This window comes from Siphateles boraxobius, unplaced genomic scaffold (assembly GCF_051911475.1).
Source record: "Siphateles boraxobius isolate OS27281-9 unplaced genomic scaffold, OSU_SipBor_1 30, whole genome shotgun sequence".
Classification (NCBI taxonomy): Eukaryota; Metazoa; Chordata; class Actinopteri; order Cypriniformes; family Leuciscidae; genus Siphateles; species Siphateles boraxobius.
Window position 1 is genome coordinate 9,294,786 of NW_027508920.1, and position 24,837 is coordinate 9,319,622.

Sequence of the window (24,837 nt, forward strand, 5' to 3'; positions counted from 1 at the left end):
TCCCTGAGAAGGGAACGAGACACTGCGTCATTGAAAACGACTCTTTGGGGATGCTCCCTTAGCGTGCGTCTCTGAAGTATGAATGAAACTATTCCAATCCTGATTGGTGTTGCGTCATGACGTAACATGTGACGGCATAACCGGATGCATAAAAGCGACGCCGGCACACACACACACTAGCCTAGCGATGAAGCAAGACGCTCTCAGGTCCTAAGGGGCGTGGCAGGACGACACAGTGTCTCGTTCCCTTCTCAGGGAACAAGGGTTATAGTCATAACCCGAGTCGTTCCCTTTCGAGGGAACTCGCACTGCGTCGTTGAAAACTACTCTTTGGGGAACGAATGCCCACTAGGCCACGCACCGAAACAGGCCTACCCTGGAGTGAAACTGATTCAGGCACTCAGCTAGGACGAGAGCACATGTAAGCCAGACGTACAAGAGAGGTGTATACTATAGAACCTAAAGAAAGTGTGCGGGGTAGCCCAACCGGCTGCCTCACAGATCTCCTGGAGGGGAACTCCCGAGAGGAGGGCCCTAGAGGACACCATGCCTCTAGTCGAATCAGCCCTTATGGCCAGAGGTGAAGGCAAATTGCGCACCTCATTAGCCAAGGCAATAGCCTGCACAATCCAATTACTAATAGTTTGCTTGGATGCCGGGAGCCCTCTCCTAGGTGAACCAAAACACACTAACGGTTGGTCCGACCTCCCCCAAGAAGACAACCTCTCGAGGTAAATACTCAAAGCTCTGACGGGGCAGAGCAAATTAAGCTTCTCTTCTTCTGCCGACACTTGAGGTGGAGGATGGAACGCCTGAATGGTCGTAGACCTAGCCTTATTAGCAGGCACTTTAGGCACATAGCCCGGTCTCGGGTGCAAAAATGCCTTAACCTTGCCAGGGGCAAACTCCAATCAAGCTGGTGTCACTGCCAGGGCTTGGAGATCTCCCACCCTCTTAAGAGTGGTGATGGCTAAGAGAAAGACCAATTTGTATGTAAGATCTTTAGGCGAAGCCGACTGGGGACCGAGGGATCAAAGGGGACCAGGGATAACCCTTCCAGAACCACTGCCAGGTCCCAGGCAGGAACCCTGGACCTGGTTGTCGGTCTCATCCTCCAAGTACCACGGAGAAAACGAATGACCAGCTGGTGCCTCCCCAGAGGCCCATCACTTAATGGCGCCCGGAAAGCCGCAATGGCAGCCACGTATACCTTAAGCGTGGAAGGGGAGAGACCCGCAGAGAAACGATCTTGAAGAAACTCAAGAACTGAAGCCACCGGGCAGTTAACTGGGTCTAAATTGTGTTCTCTACACCAAGGGACAAAAACATTCCACTTGAGGCCATATAATCTCCTAGTAGACGGAGCCCTAGAGCTAAGTATGGTTTCAACCACCCCGGCTGATAGACCAGCATTTAGGTACTGAACCCCCTCAGAGGCCAGGCCCACAGTTTCCACAGCTCTGGGTGAGGGTGGCAGATTGTGCCCTCCGCCTGAGACAATAGATCCCTCCTCAGAGGAATCTGCCATGGCTGAGCTATCAGGAGTTAAATTATGTCTAAAAACCATACTCGGATCGGCCACATTGGGGCAACCAGAAGTAGACTGATGCCCTCCTGACGGACCCTCTCCAGGACTACCGGAAGCAGAGAGATCGGGGGAAATGCGTACAGGCGAAGCCTCGGCCAGGCCTGTACCATGGCATCCAACCCCATTGGGGCTGAATGTGAGAGGGAGAACCAAAGTGGGCAGTGGGACGAATAGATCCACTTCCATGGGTCCAAACCTCTCCCATATCAACTTCACCACATCTGGATGAAGTCTCCATTCCCCGGGCCTCAGCCCCTGCCTTGACAGGATGTCTGCTCCCTGATTCTGAACCCCCGGAATATACATAGCTCTTATAGACAGTATTTTCCCTTGGGACCAAAGAATAACCTGATGCGCCAGTCTGCACAGAGGGCGCGATCTGAGTCCCCCTTGTCTGTTCAGATACGCTACCACTGATGTATTGTCCGATCGTACTAGGACATGGTAACCCTTGATGTCTGGAAGGAAGCTCCTCAGAGCTCTGAACACAGCCAACATCTCTAGACAATTTATGTGCCAAAAATGATGGTGGTCCTGCCACAGACCCCTGGCAAAGCGGCCGTCCATGACCGCGCCCCAGCCAGTGAGGGATGCGTCTGTCGAAACGGTTTTCCGGCGACATGACGCTCCTAACACTGGCCCTTGGGACAGGAACCAAGGTTTCTTCCATATTATTAGAGAACGAAGGCATCTGCGTGTTACTCTGATCATACAAAATGGATTCCCCTTAGGGGAAAACCCCTTGACTTCCAGCCACCACTGAAGGGGCCTCATGTGTAGAAGGTCCAAAGGTATAATGTTGGATGCCACTGCCATGAGGCCCAGCAGTCTTTGAAATTGCTTTACAGTGGTGGCCTGGCCTAGCTTTAACTTGGACACCATCGCCAGAATGGACTCGATACGCGCCGGAGACAAGCGTGCCTGCATCGTAGTGGAGTTCCACACAACGCCCAGAAACGTTGTGCACTGGGACGGTTCTAACACACTCTTCTTTGTGTTGAGTCTCAACACCAATTTTTTAATGTGGCCAAGGACGACATCTCGATGCCGAACTGCCATTTCTCGAGACTTGGCCAAAATGAGCCAGTCGTCGATATAATTCAGTATGCGGATGCCCTGAAGTCTTAGTGGAGCAAGTGCTGCATCCATACATTTGGTGAATGTGTGGGGAGAGAGTGCTAGGCCGAACGGAAGAACCCGATATTGGTAAGCTTTGCCCCCAAAAGCGAACCTCAGGAACCTCCTGTGACATGGAAGGATGGATACGTGAAAATAGGCGTCTTTTAGAATCTATTGTGACAAACCAGTCCTCGGATCTGATTTGACTCACGATGACAGGAATAGTGAGCATTTTGAACCTGAACTTCCTCAGAGACCGGTTCAAAACCCTGAGATCTAGAATTGGCCTCAACCCCCCATCCTTCTTTGGAACTATAAAGTACCGGCTTTAAAATCCGGACTCCATGTCTGAATGAGGAACACGTTCTATGGCCTCCTTCAGCAGCAGAGATTGCACTTCTTATTCCATCACCTGAGCCTGCTCTTGAACCACTGTAGTCTGCACCACCCCAGAAAATTTGGGGGGGCGGTGCCCGAACTGCAGTCTGTACCCTGACTTTATTATATGCAGGACCCATGCAGATATGTTGGGAAGATGATACCATGCCTCTACAAAATCTACTAAAGGTACCAGCCTCTCGAGACTGGCCTCTGGTGTTTTTCGAGCACCCTTCTCGACCCCCTGAAGCAGAAGACCGGCAGGCTGTAGTCGATACGGCTTTCGTGACCATACCTGATGCTCGTTTTTTATTTTTTGAGAAAAACGACGGACAGTGCGTTCGCTGGAACATGATGCGGCCTGAAGCGTCACAGACGGCGGGCAACACACATCGTTTCCTTGAGGGCTCCGCTGTGAGAACAACTTCGGTTGTTCTGCAACGGAGGGGACAGCCCTCAGAGGTCCCACCACCCTGGCTAGGACCTCTTTCCTGAAGCTCTCCTAGCCTGAAGGACATCCCTCAAATCGCCCCTCTGGCTGGGGGGCTTCTGCTGGGAGCGTTTCCTCCGTTGCCAAGCTCCCGGAGGAGGGGCTCTAGAGGAAACACTCTCCCTTTGCTCTGCACGGTGTGAGGAGCTGGTTGAAAGCTGGGGCTGATGTTCTTGCCCCACCCTACTCGATTTGGACTGGGATTTACGGGGGAGGAACTGCTGGAACGCCGCAGATTGCTTCTTCGCCTCCTGAAACCTGTCGACGACCGATGTAACGGCGTCGCCGAACAGGCCAGAAGACGAAAGCGGCGCATCCAGCAAAACAGATTTATCCTTTTCTTTTAGACCTGATAAATTCAGCCACAGATGCCTCTCCGTGGCCACCATAGCTGCAATAGAGGGGCCAATGGCGCGGGCCGTCTCTTTAGTGGCCCGGAGAGACACATCTGTGGCCTTACGCAACTCCGCTATATCTTCAGGAGTTGGCCCCTCCCCCTCGTCCAAATCTTTCAGGAGGTCGGCCTGGTATGCCTGCAATATAGCCATAGAGTGCAGACATGAACCAGCCCGACCTGCCGCCATGTAAGCCCTGCCTATTAAAGCAGATGTATCTCTGCAGGGCTTACTAGGCAGCGCCGGGGTTTTAAGGGAAAATGCTGCCTCAGGAGAGAGGTATCCAGCTAACGCCTCTTCGACTCTAGGCATCTTCCCATAACCCATATCCCGTGCCCCCACAACATTGCTATAATCAACGACAGATGGATAGGAGACACAGGACGAATGCGGTTTATCCCACGATCTCGAGATCTCTTTGTGGAGATCGGGGAAAAACGTCAAACCTCAGCGCTGAGGCTGTGACTTGTGCCGCAGGAAACGCTCGTCTAACTTGCTTCTGACTTGCGTTCCCTGCTCATCTTGTGGCCAGCTGATGTTAAGTCTGGCCACGGCACGAGTCACAACCTCCACCAGCTCCTCATAAGCTTGGCCGTGAACTGGAGCGCTTGACTCGCGGTCATCCTAGATGCTGATCACCTCTACCTCCTCGGAAGCAGAGAGCTCAAGCACCGGGAGCTGGTCGTGGGCAGAAGAAGCCGCAGCGCGGGCTTCTGCACCACTCACAGGGGCTTCGGGATCCTCAGATGAAGAATGAGAAAGTGCCGCAGCAGTCTCATTCTCATCTGCAAGATCCCGCTGCGAACCCCACGATCTGAGTCGCCGCGCCGCCTCAACAGACGAGGGACCAGAACCGCGGGGAATGCGAGCCTGACCGAGCTCATCAAAGCACGCCAGCCGGGAGCGCAGCACCCTCATGGGTAGTGCTTCACAGTGTACGCAGGCAGCTCCCTCGAGAGCTGCCTGGGCGTGCTGCGCACCCAAAGAAATTAACACACAAAACATGCGTCCCCCCATCCGTAATGAAACGAGGACAGGGGTGCACACACATTCTGAACTGTTGGTTGGCCATAATATAAATGAGGAATCAGACAAACAACACCAAATAAGACAGACAGTCGTAACATAGAGCGCTTGCTGAAGAGCAAAAAGTTAGTGTGTGTGTGTGTGCCGGCGTCGCTTTTATGCATCCGGTTATGCCGTCACATGTTACGTCATGACGCAACACCAACCAGAATTGGAATAGTTTCATTCATACTTCATAGACGCACGCTAAGGGAGCGTCCCCAAAGAGTCGTTTTCAACGACGCAGTGCGAGTTCGCTCGAAAGGGAACTAGGGTTAATGTTATTATTGTTAGTGTTTTACCAGAACCTTTTTTTTAAAATACTATTTTTTCCCCTTTGTCAGTAGCAGGGAGTTTTCATAAAGGTATGGCCTTTATGGCCAGTCACATGGCCCTTATGACTCAGAATGGTTTTAAAATGGCTGCACACATAAAGCAAAGATGACAACATTCCATACTCGATCATTATTCCATGGTTGAATGCAATAATCAGATAAATAAGAATGTTAACAGAAAACTCCTTTCAGACACAGTAGATTGGTTGTAGTGCATTGTTTTATGAAGTGGTTTGATATTTACAGGATTTGTCAGGACCTTTGAGAATTATAGCTAAACTAAACATCTGTGTAACATATTTAAATTAATCTGGCTTGTGTGTCAACAGATAAATAATACTCACAGCAGTCCTCATTGACAATGCATGGCTCTGTCTCTTCAGTGGGAAGGGTGCAAGGAAAGCCATCATCAGGAAACTGTTTTACATAGCGCTCCCTAGAGCGCACACCTGCGCCACATGACACACTGCATGGTGACCATGTGATCCATTCTGACATCATACATGTGGTAGAATCTGTAAAAGTTAAGGTTCACTTTGTTATTCATGTCCTTATTCAACAATCTTTTCACATTTAACTATAAAATCCAGTTAAATTTAGCTTGAAGTGTTAGCTGTTTTGGAACATGGTAGCTGGTTTCTAGGTGGTCTAAGCTGATTTATGCAAAACTGGGGCCTGGCAAAGCTGGTTGAACATCTTGCTCAAGAGCCCCACTAGAACAATCACATCATACTAACTTATGGTGGGGGAAAGGATTTTTTGAATATGGTAGCTGATTTATTCATGTTCTAGTTACTATGTTCCAAAATACAGATACCACCTTCAATATTTTCAGCAGGACATGAGGAATTTAACTTTTTCTTAAACCAATTTAGACTTTCTAAACTATATTAAATTTTCTAATATAGATTAATTAACAATGCTAACTCTACTCTGAAGCTAATTCAAGAACTTTGATAATTTTTAATATTACTTAATCAGCTATAGTTAGATGGGCAAGATGGAAAGTCTATGGTGCAAAGCCTGGACTTCCCCCTTCTCTCAAATTACTGGCATTTGTTCTGCTTGATAAAACATGGCTAATTGAATCATTAATAAAACCATGAGTAAACAGGGAACCCTGGAGGTCACCTATATTTCATCTCCATTGCATGATAATCAATTGATAATGGATGTTAACACCTCATTAAACTCTAAGGAAAAAAACACCCACCTGTCCAGCCACTAATGTGTGGGTTGCATTAGACGGCAAGGCTGTTTTCTTTTCTTTTTTTTAACAGTTATTTTTATTAGTATTTTCCAGTTTTTTACAAATCACTTACATATATACAATTTGTATATGCATGAGTGTAAAAAAAAAAAAAACAGAACAAAAATTTACTTATTATAATAATTAATAAAAGGTTGCCAAATTGAGAAAAATGTTTGTTCTTTCTTCCTCAAAGAATATTTATTTTTTTCCAATTGTAAATATTGCATTACATCTCTAAGAAGGTTTTGAAGAGTAGGAGGAATTTTACTTTTCCAGTTTAATAAAATTAGACGTCTGGCTAGCAACATCACAAAACACAGTACATTAATTTGTGAGCTGTTCAAATGTATATCTGTAGGTACAACACCAAATAGTGACATTACTGGATCTGCTGGGAGTCTAACATTAAAAAATGCTGACAAAGTCTCAATTATTTTAGACCAATAGAGGGTGATGTGGGGACAGTCCCAAAATGTATGTGCCAATGAAGCAGGGAGATAGCCACAACGTTCACAAGAGGCGTCCATTCCCGGAAACATCCTGGACAGTCTTTGTTTGGAAAGGTGCAATCGGTGTAGGATTTTAAACTGCAGCAAACCGTGTCTGATACAAACTGAAGAGGAGTGGACTCGCTCTTGAGCTTCGGTCCATTGGTCGTCTGTGATGTTTATTCCTAAGTCTTCCTTCCAAGCATCTTTTATATGATCAAGTGTAGTTGTACAATCTGTCTGTGAAAGGTGATTATATATTCTAGAAATAGATCCTTTTTTGAGTGGGTTGTTCAGTAATACATTGTTCATAGGACTTACTTCCGGCTGATTGGGAAAAGAGGGAAATGTTGCTTTAGTAAAGTTACGTATTTGCAAGTATTTGAAAAAGTCTTTGTTATCAATATTAAATGTATTTATTAATTGTTCAAATGTTGGAAATATTTTGTCAATGAAGAGGTCTATAATTGTGTGCACTCCTTTAAGGTCCCATTGTTGAAATGTTTGACCTGAAAACAGCTTATGTGCTTGATTACCAGTTATTGGTGTAAGGACTGAACATTGATTCCATTGAAAATATCTTTTGATCTGAGACCAAATTTTTAGTGAGTGAGACACAACTGGATTCTGAACTTTACATTTAGAAAGATCAGAGGTATAATGTATCAATGATCTCAATGTATTAGGAGAAAAAGCTTGATTTTCCATCTGTTCCCAATAAGGTTTGAGAGATCCATTCTAAAATGATATACATTGAATATTACAGGACCAATAATAGAGCCGGAAGCTGGGTAATCCCATTCCTACTATGGGTTTGGGTCTTTGTAACAAGGATTTTTTAATTCTTGGTGTCTTTTTATTCCAAATAAAGGACACAACTAAATAATCTATTTTGGTAAAAAATTTCTTATTAATCAAAATTGGAACACCGTGAAATAAAAAAGAATATTTCGGTAGAACATTCATTCTGATAATATTAATTCGGCCAGCGAGAGAGATTGGGAGATTAGACCACCTCTCGATTTGTTGCTCCGTCTGTTTATATAGGTTCACAAAGTTTTTGCTGAAGAGGCCAGATATTTCCCGTGTGATATTTATTCCAAGATATTTAAAACAGTCTGAAACAGCAAAGGGAAAAGGGGTGAGCGTGTGTACTTGATTTTTTGCCTTAGAGCTGATCGGAAACAATATGCTTTTTGACAGATTGACTTTATATCCTGATACTTTACCGAAGTCCGATAGCATGGTCATAATTTTTGGTAGAGACAGAGATGGATCTGAGATATATAAAAGCAGATCGTCCGCATATAAGGACACTTCATGTTCTTTGTCTCCTCTTACAATGCCCTTATAATCCTCTGTAGAGTGCAGTAAAATAGCAAGAGGTTCTATGGCCAGCGCGAACAACAAGGGGGATAAAGGGCAGCCTTGTCGTGTTGAACGGTGAAGCGAAAAAGGGTAAGAGTCTATATTATTTGTCTGAACACATGCTTTAGGTTGAGCATAAAGCAGCTGAATTAAAGAAATGTAGTAGGGGCCAAATCCAAACCTCGACAGGGCCGAGAAGAGAAAATCCCACTCGACCCTGTCGAAGGCCTTCTCGGCATCTAGTGAGACCAATATTTCGGATATTTCTTTATTTGGATTTTGAGTGTGAATAATGTTGAACAGTCGCCTGATGTTAAAAAACAACTGCCTGTAATTAATCTTGACGCTGTTTCTTCTTTGATTTGCTGGGCTAACAGTTTACCTGTTTTTTCCCCATATTCATAATTTTTGTCTTAATTGTGTCAAGAATTTAGTCGTTTCTGCTGTGTATAGTAAATTGAGTTCAGTCTGCAATGATTGTTTTCTTTTATAAAGGTCAGGTGTGGCGGAGTTACCATAAACTCTGTCAATTTCCTTAAGTTCTTGGGTCGTTTCCAACTCCTTTTCTCTTCGCTGTTTATTTTTCAAGCTATTCAAGCAAATAATCTGGCCCCTCATGTATGCTTTAAATGTTTCCCACAAGGTGGATCTTTTGATTTCTGGATCATCATTTGTATGTAAAAATATATCAATTTGTTTTTGCAATTCTTCTATTAGTTTATCATCCGATGAAAGACCATTGTTAAACCGCCATTTTTTGGTTGTCGGGTCATGTTCCGTCTCAATGTGGAATGATACTGGACTATGGTCAGATAACACAATTGGTTCGTAATCACAGTGTTTGATGTTTGTGAAATATGCATAATCAATAAGAAGAAATCTATTCTAGAAAACGAATGATGAACCGGAGAGAAATGAAGCCTAGCGCAAGTTCTGCCAGGAAGACTCAATCGTTCACGTCATGCATTACCTTCTCATTTATCCAATTATACCCAAATAGCCAGTATAAAAGGGCGGTACTTACACATGTCTGAGTTCACAGATGCTGTCGCTTCAACCATGTGCCCTATCAAAAGATGGCCTGTGGCCATGTGTCCCATCAAAAGATGGCCTGCGGCCCATGTGTTTATAAAAAGATGGTCTGTGACCCATGTGTTCTATCAAAAGATGGCCCGTGGCCCATGTGTCCTATCAAAAGATGGCCTGTGGCCCATGTGTCCTATCAAAAGGTTGAGTGTGGCCCATGTGTTTTATCAAAAGATGGCCTGTGGCCCATATGACTTATCAAAAGTCTGTTATCAAGTCTGACTTATCAAATGGCCTGTTTAAAAAAAAAAAAAAAAAAAAAAACACACGTCTAATATTTTCTTTCTATTTCCGGAACTCCAGGATTCACGACCGGTGGGTATATTTCCTCTACCGTTCTTTGGGGGTGGGCCCCTTCCCGGTGGATTATTACTCCACCTAATCTTAGGGGTGAGCTGTGCCCTGCCTTCGTCTTCAGGGAGGACATGCAGATTCCGTACCCTCGGAATGCGAGTTACGGATGGGGCCTACGCCAAAGAATTTGATTGTTTGCTGAGCCCTTAAATAAATGTTCATTGTCACAGTATTAAGTCTCCCGAGTCTTTCTGGTAGAAATGAAGCCTAGCGCAAGTTCTGCCAGGAAGACTCAATCGTTCACGTCATGCATCACCTTCTCATTTATCCAATCATACCCTAATAGCCAGTATAAAAGGGCGGTACTTACACATGTCTGAGTTCACAGATGCTGTCGCTTCAATCACCTCCACCCTCCCCCTCCACCACCAAGACAGGACTTTTCCTTCATCTTCCTAACATCCCTATGCTGGGCCCTTCCCTCCATCTTTCCCATCACCTCCAGACGGGCTCTCCCCTCTTGAAGACGTCAGGATGTCATCTCCTCTTCCCACCCCACCACCACCAGATGGCACCCTTCCTTACTCCGCGGGGGGTGAGCTGCGCCCTGCCTTCGTCTTCAGGCAGGACATGCAGATTCCGTACCCTCGGAATGCGAGTTACGGACGGGGCCTACGCCAAATAATTTGATTGTTTGCTGAGCTCTTAAATAAATATTCATTGTCACAGTATTAATTCTCCCGAGTCTTTCTGGTAAAAATAAGAATATTTCCTTGTGTTGGGAGATAAAACTCTAAATGGATCAAATAATTTATAGGTATTCATGAGTGTATGAATGGCTTTAGCAGATTTTGATAGGTTAGATGGTTTTTGTGATGACCTATCAATTGTTGGGTCTAATACCAGATTAAAATCTCCTCCAATAATCAATTTATGAGAGTCCATATTATGGCTGTAAAGAAAGAGGTAATAAAGGTCTCATCATCCACATTGGGGGTGTATATACTAGCTGGAGTAACTGGTTTATTGTACAATTTCCCAGTAACAATAACATATCTTCCTTGATAATCAGATATTATTTTTGATGCTAAGAAGGGAATTGTCTTTCTAATAATTATAGCTGCACCTCTGTTTTTTACTGGGAATTTGGAGTGAAATATCTGACCAATCCATTTAGTTCCTAACCGTTTATGATCCTGATCTTTCAAGTGTGTCTCTTGTAAAAACCCGATATCCATCTCTAATTTTTTGAAGGTGGGTCAATACATTTCCTTGTTTAACCCTCTGGGGACTAAGCTCTTTTTGGTCCGTTTTCTCTATTTTTACATTTGGGCTTATAAACTATATGTAATGGAGATGGAACACTATGTGTTTGGTATCTATGGATCCAGAAGACCCTAAGCTAACATAAGCACACATGTAATATGTTTATAAAGGAAGTATGAGTGAAAATGTACCATACACGTCCCGGGTTACGTATGTAACCCTAGTTCCCCGAAGGGACGGACGCTGCGTGAAATCGCAGTGGGAACGCCCTCAGCGTGACGCGTCTGAAGCATGAATGAAATCAGTCAATGGAGAGAATGAGCGTACGGCGAGGGACGTCATCGACCAGGAAGCTATAAATATCCCCTGAGTACACAACACGCCAGCTTAAAAGTTACTGAAGCAGCGACCCAAGGGGATGCCGAGAGTATGGCAGGACACGCAGCGTCCGTCCCTTCGGGGAACTAGGGTTACATACGTAACCCGGGACGTTCCCCTTCAGGGACTACCGCTGCGTGAAATCGCTGTGGGAACGCAATACCCACATCCCTATACGACCAAATCCCCGTCGTGTGTCATTAGGAGACACAAACCGACGAGAGAACCTGAGCCCCGGGAGTGGAGCTAAGATCGAGGGAATAAAATCTAACGAAAGTGTGCGGTGAGGACCAGCCTGCCGCATCACAAACGTCCTGAAGAGAAGCTCCTGAAAGAAGAGCTGTAGAAGCAGCCATACTCCGGGTGGAATGAGCCCTTACAGCCAAAGTGAAGGCTGATGGGCCGAACCATAAGCAAGTGGGATGGCCTCGACCACCCACTTGCTCATCCTTTTTCTAGATGCAGGACATCCTTTCTTAGGTGACCCAAACAGACGAACATTTGTTCCGATCTCCTCCACAGGGCAGCTCTGTGGACGTAAGCATCAAAACCCAAACTGGGCACAGCAAATTAATTTTCTCCTGGTCTGACGTCAGAAAAGGCGGAGGACAGAAAACCTGCAGAACTATAGGTCTAACTGAAACAGTTGGAACCTTAGGAACATAACCTGGTCTCGGAAAGAGAAAGGCCTTAACCAACCAGGAGCAAATTCCAGGCACGAGGGAGCCACCGAAAGTGCTTGAATATCTCCAATTCTTTTTAGAGATGAGAAAGCGAGAAGAAGGATAGTCTTTAGAGTAAGAAACTTTTCCGAAACTTCCTCGATGGGCTCGAAAGGAGCAAGGGAGAGACCTTCTAAGATGACGGCCAGATCCCAAGCTGGTACCCTTGTGCGAACTGCAGGCCTCAGCCTCAAGGTGACACGAAGGAAGCGAGACATAAGCGGGTGTTTCCCGAGGGAACCTCCACTTGAAGGGTTGTGGTAAGCAGCTAAGGCCGCCACATACACCTTCAGTGTGGAGTGGGATAACCCTGTGGAGAGACGGTCCTGCAGGAAATCCAGGACTGTACCAACCGGGCAGTTAACTGGGTCCTGCTGGCGCTCTCCACACCAAGAGGTGAAAAGTTTCCACCTCGCGACATATAACTTCCTCGTGGAGGGAGCTCTGGATCGGAGGATGGTCTCAACGACCTCAGCCGAGAGACCAGAATCTATGAGCTGGGCCCCCTCAAAGGCCAAGCCCACAGCCTCCATAGCTCTAGACGGGGGTGAAAGATCGACCCACTCGCCTGAAAGAGCAGATCTCTCCTGATCGGTATCTCTAGGGGAGAGCCGTTGAGGAGAGACACTAGGTCCGCAAACCATACCCGGGCCGACCAGAACGGGGCTATTAGCAGGAGACTGAGCCCGTCGCGGCGAACCCTCTCCAGAACTCCTGGGAGCAGAGCGATCGGGGGAAAAGCGTACAAGCGTGACCTCGGCCACGGATGTACCATCGCATCCAACCCCAGCGGGGCTGGATGGCTGAGAGAGAACCACAGCGGGCAGTGTGATGTTTCTCGAGAAGCAAATAGGTCTACCTCGGCAAGACCGAAATGTTTCCATAGGAGTTCCACCACCTCGGGGTGAAGACTCCATTCCCCGGGCCTCGGCCCCTGTCTTAACAGGATGTCTGCCCCCTGATTTAAATACCCCGGGAGATAAAAGCTCTCAGAGAAAGAATTTTCCCCTGGGACCATAGAAGGATCTGACGTGCCAGTTTGTAAAGCGGGCGAGAACGCAAACCCCCCTGATGGTTGATATAAGAAACCACCGATGTGTTGTCTGTCTGGACAAGAACATGGTGGCCCCTTAGGTCTGGGAGGAAGTGTTTCAGAGCCTGAAACACCGCCAACATCTCTAGGCAGTTTAAGTGCCACAGACGATGATGGTCCTCCCACAGACCCTGAGCCCACCCGTGAGAGAGGCATCTGTCATTAGCATAACGCGACGACAAGGAGCTCCTAACACAGGGCCTTGGGACAGAAACCAAGGATCTTTCCACATGATCAGGGCGTGATGACACCGTCGCAAACTCACGATCATGCGAAGCGGATTTCCCCTCGGGGAGAATCCCTTGGTCCTGAGCCACCACTGTAACAGTCTCATGTGCAAGAGGCCAAGAGGTATCACGTTGGACGCAGCTGCCATGAGACCTAGCAGTCTCTGGAACTGTTTTACAGTGGATGACTGGCCTAGCTTGACCTGATCTACTGCAGCGAGAATCAAAGCAATACGAGCAGGTGACAATCGTGCCTGCATCGTCGTTGAATCCCACACTACACCTAGAAAAGTGGTTCTCTGTAATGGAGAAAGACACTCTTTTTGGCGTTGAGCCTCAGCCCCAGTCACTTGATATGAGCAAGAACGACATCTCGGTGCCGAACCGCCTGTTGTTCCGATTGAGCTAGAATCAAGCAATCGTCTATATAGTACAGAAAGCGGATGCCCTATAACCTCAGCGGGGCTATAGCAGCATCCGTACACTTCGTGAATGTTCGGGGTGACAGTGCTAGGCCGAACGGAAGAAGCCGATATTGGTACGCTTCGCCCCCGAAAGCGAACCTCAGGAACTTCCTGTGTTGAGGGAGGATAGATACATGGAAGTAAACGTCCTTTAGATCTATCATGACAAACCAGTCCTCGGATCTGATTTGAACATCCCCAGTGACAGACACAGCGCCCTGTAACGTACTGGCAGGGAACAGCTGGTCTGGGCACTCCACAACCCTCCTCGGAGGGGGCGAGCGTCCCTCGGGAAATCACTCGCCGAGTCTCTCTACGCCCTGTGAAGGCAGGGTTAGTAGAGCAGACCACTGAGGGCATCGGAAAAGACAGGGCACCGTGTTCTTGTGCAGTGAACTCAGGTCTTTCACGATAGGGACCACCCTCAGAACCCTGACGTTCAGTACGTCAGGATTTTTTTTTTTTCTTCGATGAAGTAGTATCCTAACTCCCTGCTGGGTGGGGGACTCATTCCGCCAGGAACTCTACTAAGGGAACCAGCCTCTCGAGGCTGGCCTCCGGATGAACATCCCGAGTGACAGACACAGCGCCCTGTAACATACTGGCAGGAAACAGCTGGTCTGAGCACTCCACAACCCTCCTTGGAGGGGGCGAGCGTCCCTCGGGAAATCGCTCGCCGAGTCTCTCTACGCCCTGTATAGGCAGGGTTAGTAGAACAGACCCCTGAGGGCATCGAGAAAGACAGGGCACCGTGTTTTTGTGCGGTGAACTCAAGTTTTTCCCGATGGGGACCACCCTCAGAGTCCTGACGTTCAGCCCGTCAGGACTTTTTCGACGCGGCCTTTCTGGCGACAATGACTGTCCTCAGATCAGTCCTGCCCCGAGAAGGCCGCGCCGGAGAGCACCCCGCCTCGTCCCTCCAGTTTCTCTGCAGGGGGGCACGAGACGTGACACTCCGCTTCTGCTGTGCTCTTTTTGAAGACGAACTCGACGAAAGACTTTGCTCTGGTTGAACATTCTGCGTGACAGACACAGTGCCCTGTAACGGCGCACCGGCAGGGAACGACTGGTCTGAACACACTAGAACCCTCCTTAGAGGCGGCGAGCGTCCCTCGGGAAAGCACTCGCCAGACCCTTCTACGCCCTGTTTTGGCAGGGTTAGTAGGACGGGCCCCTGAGGGCGCCGGGAGAGACAGGGCACCCTTAAGGGAGGTGAACGCAAGTCTCTCTCGGCGGGGACCCCCCTCAGATTTCCTTTGAGCAGGTTGGCCTGAAAAGCCTGCATAAAAGTCATCGTATGCAAACATGCAGCCGCCTGCCGAGCCACCGAGTAAGCCTTCCCCACCAGCACAGAGGTATTATATTTATTTATTTATTTATTTTTTGGTGGAAGAGCCGGTGCTTTAAGTGAAGACGATGAAGCAGGAGAGAGATAGCTCGCAAGCGTCTCCTCCGCCTACAGTATCGTCACATAACCAGCAGATTTAGCACCAACAATGTTACCATAAGCATTGGACTGATTTGTGTAAATTCTGCTTGAAACCGGTCTAACCCAGGTCTTTGAAAACTCAGCATGAAGATCTGGGAAGAACGGTAAGCACCGGCTAGAAGGTTGAGGTCGTGCAGAAAGAAATCTATCATCTAGATTGCTTTTAATTCTAGAAACCTGTCTATCAGCTGGCCACTCGATACTGTTATTTTATTATTATTTTTTTTTTTAGCTTTTCAACAGCCCGAGATAATACATCCATCAAACCTTCTTCATTTGCAGTATAATGTGATAAACTAGTTTTCTCTGATAATAAACTTTCGACATCCAGCTCCTCAGAACTGGAAAATCTCAATTCAACATCATCATGTGCCTCCACCCGGGCAGAAGTAACCGCCGCAGCGCGTGCTTCCAGAGCCGGGTGAGAGGCACTAGATCTCGTCGGAGATAGCTGAGATAGGGCGGAGCCCGTCTCAACGTCGCCAGCGAGATCCATCTGCGAGCCCCAAGACAAGCGCCGCCGCTCTGCCTCAACAGAAGCGGGACCCGAGCCTCGGGGAGCTCGCAGCAAATCACTCTCCTCGAAGAGCGATCGCCGCGAGCGCAGAGTTCTCAAGGGAAAACGCTCGCAATGCTGACAATCGACTCCCTCGAGAGCCGACTGGGCATTGCTGCACTCCCAAACAAGCCACACTTAGCTCGTGTGAATCCCCACCCGTGATGTGCCGAGTACAGGGGGGAACACACTTCTTATACTGCTCGCTCATATTGGTTTTTTTATATAAAATATATATAGTGAAAACTCCTGACAAAACAGACAAACACAATCGACAGATTCAGACACACACAGAGCTGCTGAAGTAACTAAAAGCTGGCGTGTTGTGTACTCAGGGGATATTTATAGCTTCCTGGTCGATGACGTCACTCGCCGTACGCTCATTCTCTCCATTGACTGATTTCATTCATGCTTCAGACGCGTCACGCTGAGGGCGCTCCCACTGCGATTTCACACAGCGGTAGTCCCTGAAGGGGAACTAGAGAATTTCAAAAACGGAAATTTGATTTTTGGCATTTATTTTTCTGTAAATCACACATCACACAACAATAGTGAACAGTTTTTGAACAAAAAATATATTTGTCAAAGCCTTTGCTTGACAGACATGTGTAATTGTTAAATAAAATGTGTAAAGAACAATGAAAAATTTTACTTTATTTACAAATAGTCCCAGGTGTTTTTCTTAGGAATGCTTAGAATTTTCTAAGCAATGGTTTCTCCTCGTCACTCTCCAGTAATTGTTCCAGAGCTTTTTCCACCGTAAATCGTTTACTGCTTGCCATCATAAAAGTGCTAAACAATAAATAATGCTATAATTGTATGTGTGTATATATATATATATATATATATATATATATATATATATATATATATATATTATAATTATTCTGTCTCTCTCTCATATCTCTGTGCGTCCGTAAAGCCTTGTTTATACTCGACAAGTCCGTTTGCTTTCTGTCGTCTCTGCCACGAGACGCTGTTTGCGTAATAGTATATAGTACCACCCCTTGCAAGGCTACAGAGTCCTCCGATTTGCTAGAATACGTCATGGTAACCTTCCTCTGATTGGGTAAGAAAAGTCACTGCACGTTTCCTGGGTCGAGCGATGTCCACCTTGGTGGTCCAGGAACGCCACCTGTGGCTCACCCTTGCGGATATGCGGGAAGCAGAGAAGAACTAACCTCTCAACTTCCCCATATCCCAAGGGGGCCTCTTCGGCGACGCAGTGGAGAGCTTCGCCCAAGAGTTCTCCACTGGCCAGAAGCGGTCGGAGGCGATACGGCACGTCCTGCACAGGAGGCGGACTGCTGCTGGTCCGTCCTCATTGGCCGTAGAGCCTCCGGCTGCTCGTCGCCGAGGTCGCCCTCCGGTGGCCGCTCCTCCTTCAGGGCAGCAGTCTTACCCTGGAGGACGGAGTCGTAAGAGGGCGGCCAAGCCCGCTCAAACGCCTCCCGCCCCTTCCCGTAAAAAGAAGGGCGGGAAGCGTCCCTGAGACGGGCGACCTGGTGGAGGCTCCGGATGCTGCTCTTCGGGAGGGTGTCCCTGCACTCCTCCTTCCCCCGGGGGAGGGCCGGGCAGAAAATCCTTGTTTCAGTTTTCTTTCTGTTCCGCCGCTGGCCACTCGGTCAGCGTTACCCACATTTTCAAAATAAGAACAGTTTCTTCTTCCTCCTCCAGGTCATCCACGGCCAAGACTGGTGGGCACACAGTCTCCCCCGTCCAAGAGGGCCAGGACGGCAGCGTGTGCCGCCCCCGAGCGGTTACACCCCCGTTCCCCTCTTCCCAGTTTGTGGATAGCAGTGACGCAGCCCCAGCTGCGTCGCTCCGGACTGCGGCTGGGCCCGGAAGCGCAGAGACCAGCACACGAGGAGTCAGGGCCTCATTCCTCGTCTCTCCCCCTCCCCTCGCCACCGGGCAGTCCGCAGCAGAACGCCCACGAGCCTTCTCTGCCGTCTGCCCCTCGGTGGAAGCAGGTTGGTGTCAGGCGCACCCAGACCCCGCTCTCGGCCGCTACAACGCCACCAGAGCCGGGTCCCTGTCTTCCACTTCGCTGCCCCTCCGCGGGTACGCCGGTGGTTCGGGTGGGTTCATTGGGACGCTATCTGGAAGCCTGGCTAGCGCTTCCAGGTCCGTCCCGATGGCTCATCCGCACCGTCCGGTTCGGCTATGCAATTCAGTTTGCACGCCGGCATCCCAAGTTCAGGGGCGTCCACTTCACCCGTGTGAGGCCGGTGGACACCCCTGTCTCGAGGAAAGAGATCGATGTCCTGTTGGCGAAGGACGCGATCGAGCCAGTCCCTCCTGCCGAGATGAGGTCTGGGTTTTACAGCCCCTACTTCATTGTAACCAAGAAAGGCGGTGGGTTACGGCCAATCCTGGACCTGCGTGTTTTGAATCGGGCCCTGCACAAACTTCCGTTCAAAATGCTTTCGCAAAAGCGCATTTTCGAGTGCATCCGTCCCCAGGATTGGTTTGCAGCGATCGACCTGAAGGACGCGTACTTTCACGTCTCGATTCTCCCTCGACACAGACCGTTTCTTCGGTTTGCTTTCGAGGGTTGAGCCTATCTGTACAAGGTCCTACCCTTCGGGCTGGCCCTGTCGCCTCGTGTCTTCACGAAAGTCGCAGAGGCGGCCATTGTTCCCATGAGAGAACAAGGCGTTCGCATTCTCAACTATCTCGACGACTGGCTCATTCTAGCGAGATGTGTTGTGCGATCACAGGGACATGGTGCTCCGGCACCTCAGCCGGTTGGGGCTTCAGGTCAACTGGGACAAGAGCAAACTCTGCCCCGTGCAGAGGATCTCTTATCTCGGTATGGAGCTGGACTCGGTCGCCAAGACTGCTTGCCTCATGGAGGAATGCGTCCAGTTAGTGCTCACCTGAGTACAGGGAACGGAGACGTGTCGTCCCTTCACCATGTTGCTGTACCTTCGTGGAGGACTGGACACTGTTCGGCTCCTCAGCGAAAAGTATTGCGCAATGTTTACTTCCGCCTTTTATACCCGCGCTGGTAGGCGGGTCGCGGAATGCAAATCTTGCATGCCAATGTCTAATTGCCCCGTTTTTTAATTCTCTCGAAGGCAATTGGCTCCCTAGTGTGATCCCAATTCGTCAGGGAACTCCCCCGACGACACGTCTTCGTTCCCTGTACTCAGGGAATGAGGGTTACATACGTAACCGAGACGTTTTTAGCCATAACTGTTTCGTTGGAAAAATAAAAAAATTACTCAGTTTTGTTTTTTTTGGACGGTCTCCAATAAAAATCAAAGTAATATTAAATTGTAGTGCAGGTAAAAACACAGAACAAACCAAAGTCATTAAATGCAACAAACCCTGCTCCCTCTCTGAACTAGCAGCTCTGTCAGAACTACCGAGGAAACGCATACTCCAAAAAGAAAGGTTGCTTATACACTCAGAGAGGTGTGTGAACATTTGACTTAACACTAAGCTCCTGAGAAAAAAAAGAAAGTTAAACCAATTTTGTTTTCCAGACCTTCTTAACCATATTTTGGTCAGTATCTATGTCTAATGTAACCCAGATTCCCCTAAATTTGAAGCAAATAGATGTGACAATAATAATAAATAAAAAAATAAAAATAAAAAAAAGAATATATATATATATATATAAAAATAATTATATATATATATATATATATATATATATATATATATATATATATATATATATATATATATATACAGGTCCTACTCAAAAAATTAGCATATTGTGATAAAGTTCATTATTTTCCATAATATAATGATACAAATTAAACTTTCATATATTTTAGATTCATTGCACCCCAAATTAAATATTTCAGGTCTCTTATTGTTTTAATACTGATGATTTTTGCATACAGCTCGTGAAAACGTCTCTGGTTACGTATGTAACCCTAGTTCCCTGAAGGGAACGAAACTGAGCAACAGTCCAGTGCTGCTTCTCTGTAGCCCAGGTCAGGCGCTTCTACCGCTGTTTCTGGTTCAAAAGTGGCTTGACCTGGGGAATGCGGCACCTGTAGTCCATTTCCTGCACAAGCCTGTGCACGGTGGCTCTGGATGTTTCTACTCCAGACTCAGTCCACTGCTTCTGCAGGTCCCCCAAGGTCTGGAATCGGTCCTTCTCCACAATCTTCCTCAGGGTCCCGCCACCTCTTCTCGTTGTGCAGTGTTGCCTGCGTTTTTTCCTTCCCACAGACTTCCTACTGAGGTGCCTTGATACAGCACTCTGGGAACAGCCTATTTGTTCAGAAATGTCTTTCTGTGTCTTACCCTCTTGCTTGAGGGTGTCAATGATGGCCTTCTGGACAGCAGTCAGGTCGGCAGTCTTACCCATGATTGCGGTTTTGAGTAATGAAACAGGCTGGGAGTTTTTAAAAGCCTCAGGAATCTTTTGCATGTGTTTACAGTTAATTAGTTGATTCAGATGATTAGGTTAATAGCTCGTTTAGAGACCCTTTTCATGATATGCTAATTTTTTGAGATAGGAATTTTGGGTTTTCATGAGCTGTATGCCAAAATCATCAGTATTAAAACAATAAAAGACCTGAAATATTTCAGTTGGTGTGCAATGAATCTAAAATATATGAAAGTTTAATTTTTATCATTACATTATGGAAAATAATGAACTTTATGCTAATTTTTTGAGAAGGACCTGTATATACACATCACACACATATACATATATACACATATACACACATACATAGACACATATACAGATAACACATACATGTACATATACACATCTATACAATAGTAAAGAAATGTAAGAGTAAATAAGTAAAAATAAAATGAATAAATGGTAAAAGGATTCACATCTTTTTGGGTACCTGGTTGAGAGTCCGTTACTCAGTTCGTGTAGGCCATTGCATTACCACAATCAGGTGTCCAAATTATTGTTCTTATGATCAATGCTCCTCCAGTGATGATGATTTGTTGCGGTCAATAAACTTCTCCACTGCACGTGGGTCGGTGAAAGACATTTTAGAACCATCGGCTGTAAGTTCCAGTTTGGCAGGGAAAAACATTATGTACTGGATTCCAGCGTCACGTAGTTTGGCTTTTACTTGATTAAAGGCTGCTCGTTGTCGTCCTACCTCTGGGCTCATGGCGGGGAAGATGTGAACCTGTGTTCCCTCGAAGGACAGCTTGCTTTTGATCCGGGACAACGACATGATTTTTTCTTTATCCGAGTAGTAGTGAAGGCGGGGGATTATGGGTCGGGGCCGTTCACCGTTACGTGGTTTTGGGGCAAGGCTTCTGAGGGCACGATCAACAAGGATGGGGCCGTCAAAGTTTTCTTCACCAAGCACTTTAGACAGAAACTTGGCCACAAACGCGGTTGGCGTGTTGTTTTCAGACCCCTCTGGCATGTTTAGTATCCTAATGTTTTGGCGACGGCTCCTGTACTCCAAATCGATGCATTTTTCCTGAAGTTTCTTATGATCAGCAGCAAGAGATTGGCAAGAATTCTCTAGAGCCGAGAGCCTGTCAGAAGTGTCGTTGAGTGACTGCTCCATGCCCGTCTGTATGTTAGCTGCTTCTGCCTGAATTGAAAACAGTCTTTCAACTTTTTCCGTTAGTTCGTCTCGAATAATTTTCATGTCCGCTTTGGTTGTCTTCCGTAAGGATGAGACCTCGTCGCGTATTTCTTTGCCAAGGCCCTCTATTTCTGTTTTAAGAAATGATTGCATGGTGTCTCCATACGATTTGAATTCTGATCTCAGCTCGGCACGCAAACTGCCTAGTGAAATTGGGCCTTCTTCTGGAAGCCCCACGGCTCCGCTAGCTTTAGCACCTTCACTTTTTCCTGCGGTGTCGGCCTGAGATTCAACCTCTAGAGTCGTCTGCGTGTATTGTCTGCCTTTCCTTTGAGACATTTTAATATCACGGACGTTGTGGCTCAGTTTGTTTGGAATTAGGTGGTCTGGAAAATAAAATTTGATAAAATTTTCACAGAGCTGGTCTCTCGCTCTGCTCAAGCCATGCGACCGGAAGCGGAAGTGAGGGCTGTTTTCTTTTTAAGTGTTAGTAAAAAGTCATCTAAATTCCATCTATCTATCTATCTATCTATCTATCTATCTATCTATCTATCTATCTATCTATCTATCTATCTATCTATCTATCTCTATCTATTGTTTAATGCTTAAAGTTTCTCAGGCTTTATAAAAAACAGCTCCCAACAGGCACAAATATTTTTATTCTGTGCCTCAACATTTTATTTTACAAGTACAAATGAGCTATGCTTTTTTAATCGAGAACTCCACTCTAGTAGTAAAATCTATGAAGAAGTCGCTTTGACCTTTCAATATCTCTGAGTGGAAATCCACAGCATTGCCCGTACAAAAAAGCACCCTCACCCAGAAATGATGGAAAGATTTTGTCAACTGATAAAAATGTCTAGTTATCATTGCTTTAGGGCATTTGTAAAATGTTCCTGGTCAAGGGCTGGGTTCAGACTGCAAGTCTTAATGCACAGATCCAATCTTTTGACCCAACTGTTTACATTAACTTTAGACACAACTGGTATCCGATATCTGTTTATATTAGTTCCGCCCAAAATGATTGTCGTTGATTGCTTTACTATGCACATGGTAGACTCTCTGGTTTTGAATGGCCAATAATTTTTGCCAACATGGACAACGTAGCGGCTATCATGGATTTTTGCAGCGCAAAATCTGACCGCTAACGGATATAGACCGGAAAATAATGGTAATTTTTGTTTGTTATTTTACATATAGCTTTTTAATGAAATAAAGTAGCTTGTATTAACTTTACGCCAATACAACTGATGATATCATGCGGGGTGCCCGAGCATATAAATAGGGTGCCTGCAAACATGTAGTCAGATTCAAATTGTATGAAGGAAGACGCGCAGACATGCCCGAATCATGGCAACGTGATGCAGGGTCTCGTTCCCTTCTCAGGGAACCGAGTTACACACGTAACCCAAATAGGTTCCCTTTTGAAGGTAACTCAACGCTGCATCGTTTGCTGGTGCTACGGGGGCATTAATACCCACTACGCCATGCTGACCAATGCCTGTCCCTGTGAGAGATGCACGTGAGCTGAGTCCCATACCCTCTCGCTCTGCTTGAACCAGTGGTTGACAGCTTGAACCTCCGAGGGCTCACCCGACCAGGGAAATATCCAAGGACACACTGGAACAGGGTGAGCCCTGTGGTGGATTGGCGAAGGGAATTCTGTGCATATTCCGCCCAGCAGAGAAATTGGCTCCAGCTGTCCTGGATATGGTGGCAGTAGGACCTCAGGTATCTCCCGATCTCTTGGATCTTGTGCTCAGTCTGGCCCTTGGTTTGAGGGATGGTATCCAGAGGAAAGGCTTACAGTTACTCCTAAGAGTTTGAAGAAGGCCTGCCACACTCATGAGATAAACGGGGGACCACGGTCAGACAAAATGTCCTCTGGGATGCCGAAGTTTCTGAACACCTGTTGGAACAGGGCCTCGGCGGCTTCAAAAGCTGTAGGCAGTCCTGGAAGTGGTATCAGTTTGCAGGCCTTGGAGAAACGATCCACAATGACGAAGATGCAGGTGTAATTCCTAGATTTGGGAAGATCTGTCATGAAATCTATTCCGATGTGTGACCAGGGTCGATGAGGATTCGGGAGAGAAACCAGTTTACCTTGCGGAAGCTTTTTGGGGGTGTTGACAACGGCGCAGACTGAGCAACACTTGACGTACAGGGAGACATCCTGAGGCATGGAGGGCCACCAGTAGCGCTGATGTAGGAGCGAGATGGTACGCCGTCTATCTGGGTGTCCAGAGCCCGGAGATATGTGAGCTAAGTCCTGAAGGGTCAAACTATGAGAAGGTGGAACGTAGGTGAGCCCTTCTGGACCTCCCGGCGGAGAAGGGTTGGCATGATTCTACAGAGAGATTTGTTCGTCAAGCTTCCACGTAATGGGACTGACGATCATGGCTGGAGGGAGAATAGGTTCAGGGTGAGTTTCTTCCAGAGTTGTTTGGAGACGAGAAAGGGCATCCACTTCACGGTTCTTAACTCCAGGGTGATAGGTCATGGTGATGTTGAATCAGGTGAAGGATAATGCCCATTGAGCCTGGCGTGGATTCAGTCTCTTAGCCTCTCTAAGATATTCCAGATTGCGGTTGTCGGTAATTACCTCAAACTTGTGAACAGCTCCCTCCGGCCAATGTATACATTCTTTTAAGGCTAATTTGATAGCGAGCAGTTCTCTGTTACGATGTCGTAATTCTGCTCTGCCTGGGACAGCTTCTTAGAGTAGAGGCACATGGATGGAGTTTAGGAGGGTCACCCTGCCGCTGGGAAAGGACCGCTCCTACCCCAGTAGACGAGGCATCTACTTCGAGGAGGAAGGGAAGATCTGGGTTCGGATGGACCAGGATCGGAGAGGTCAGAAAGGCTTCCTTAAGGCGATGGAAGGATTCAGAGGCTTCAGGGTTTAAGGACAGAGACTTAGACCAGCCTTTGAGGGTAGAAGTCATAGGTGTACTGATGAGGCTGTAGTTGTTGATAAACCTTCTGTAGAAGTTAGCAAATCCTAGGAAACGTTGAAGTTCCTTTACGGTTTTGGGTTCAGGCCAGTTCCGGATAGTGTACACTTTCCTCTGATCCATTTGTATGCCGTGTTGGTCGATCACATATCCCAAGAATTGGACTGAGGTGGTGTGGAACTCGCATTTCTCGAGTTTGAGATACAGCTGATGAAGGCAGAGCTTCTCTAGGACCTGCGTAACGTGGTGTTGGTGTTCCGAGAGGTTCCGGGAGTAAATGAGGATGTCAT

The 24,837-nt window shown here is 47.1% G+C and overlaps 1 protein-coding gene across 1 annotated transcript in view; it reads right to left on the minus strand.

Moving 5' to 3' along the window:
• spon1a (spondin 1a) overlaps positions 1-24,837 on the minus strand; it is a 509,033-nt gene that overhangs the window by 13,614 nt on the left and 470,582 nt on the right. The window contains exon 12 of the mRNA XM_077248223.1: positions 5,715-5,885. Within this exon, the coding sequence (XP_077104338.1) occupies positions 5,715-5,885 (171 nt within the window). The remainder of the gene's footprint in view (positions 1-5,714; positions 5,886-24,837) is intronic.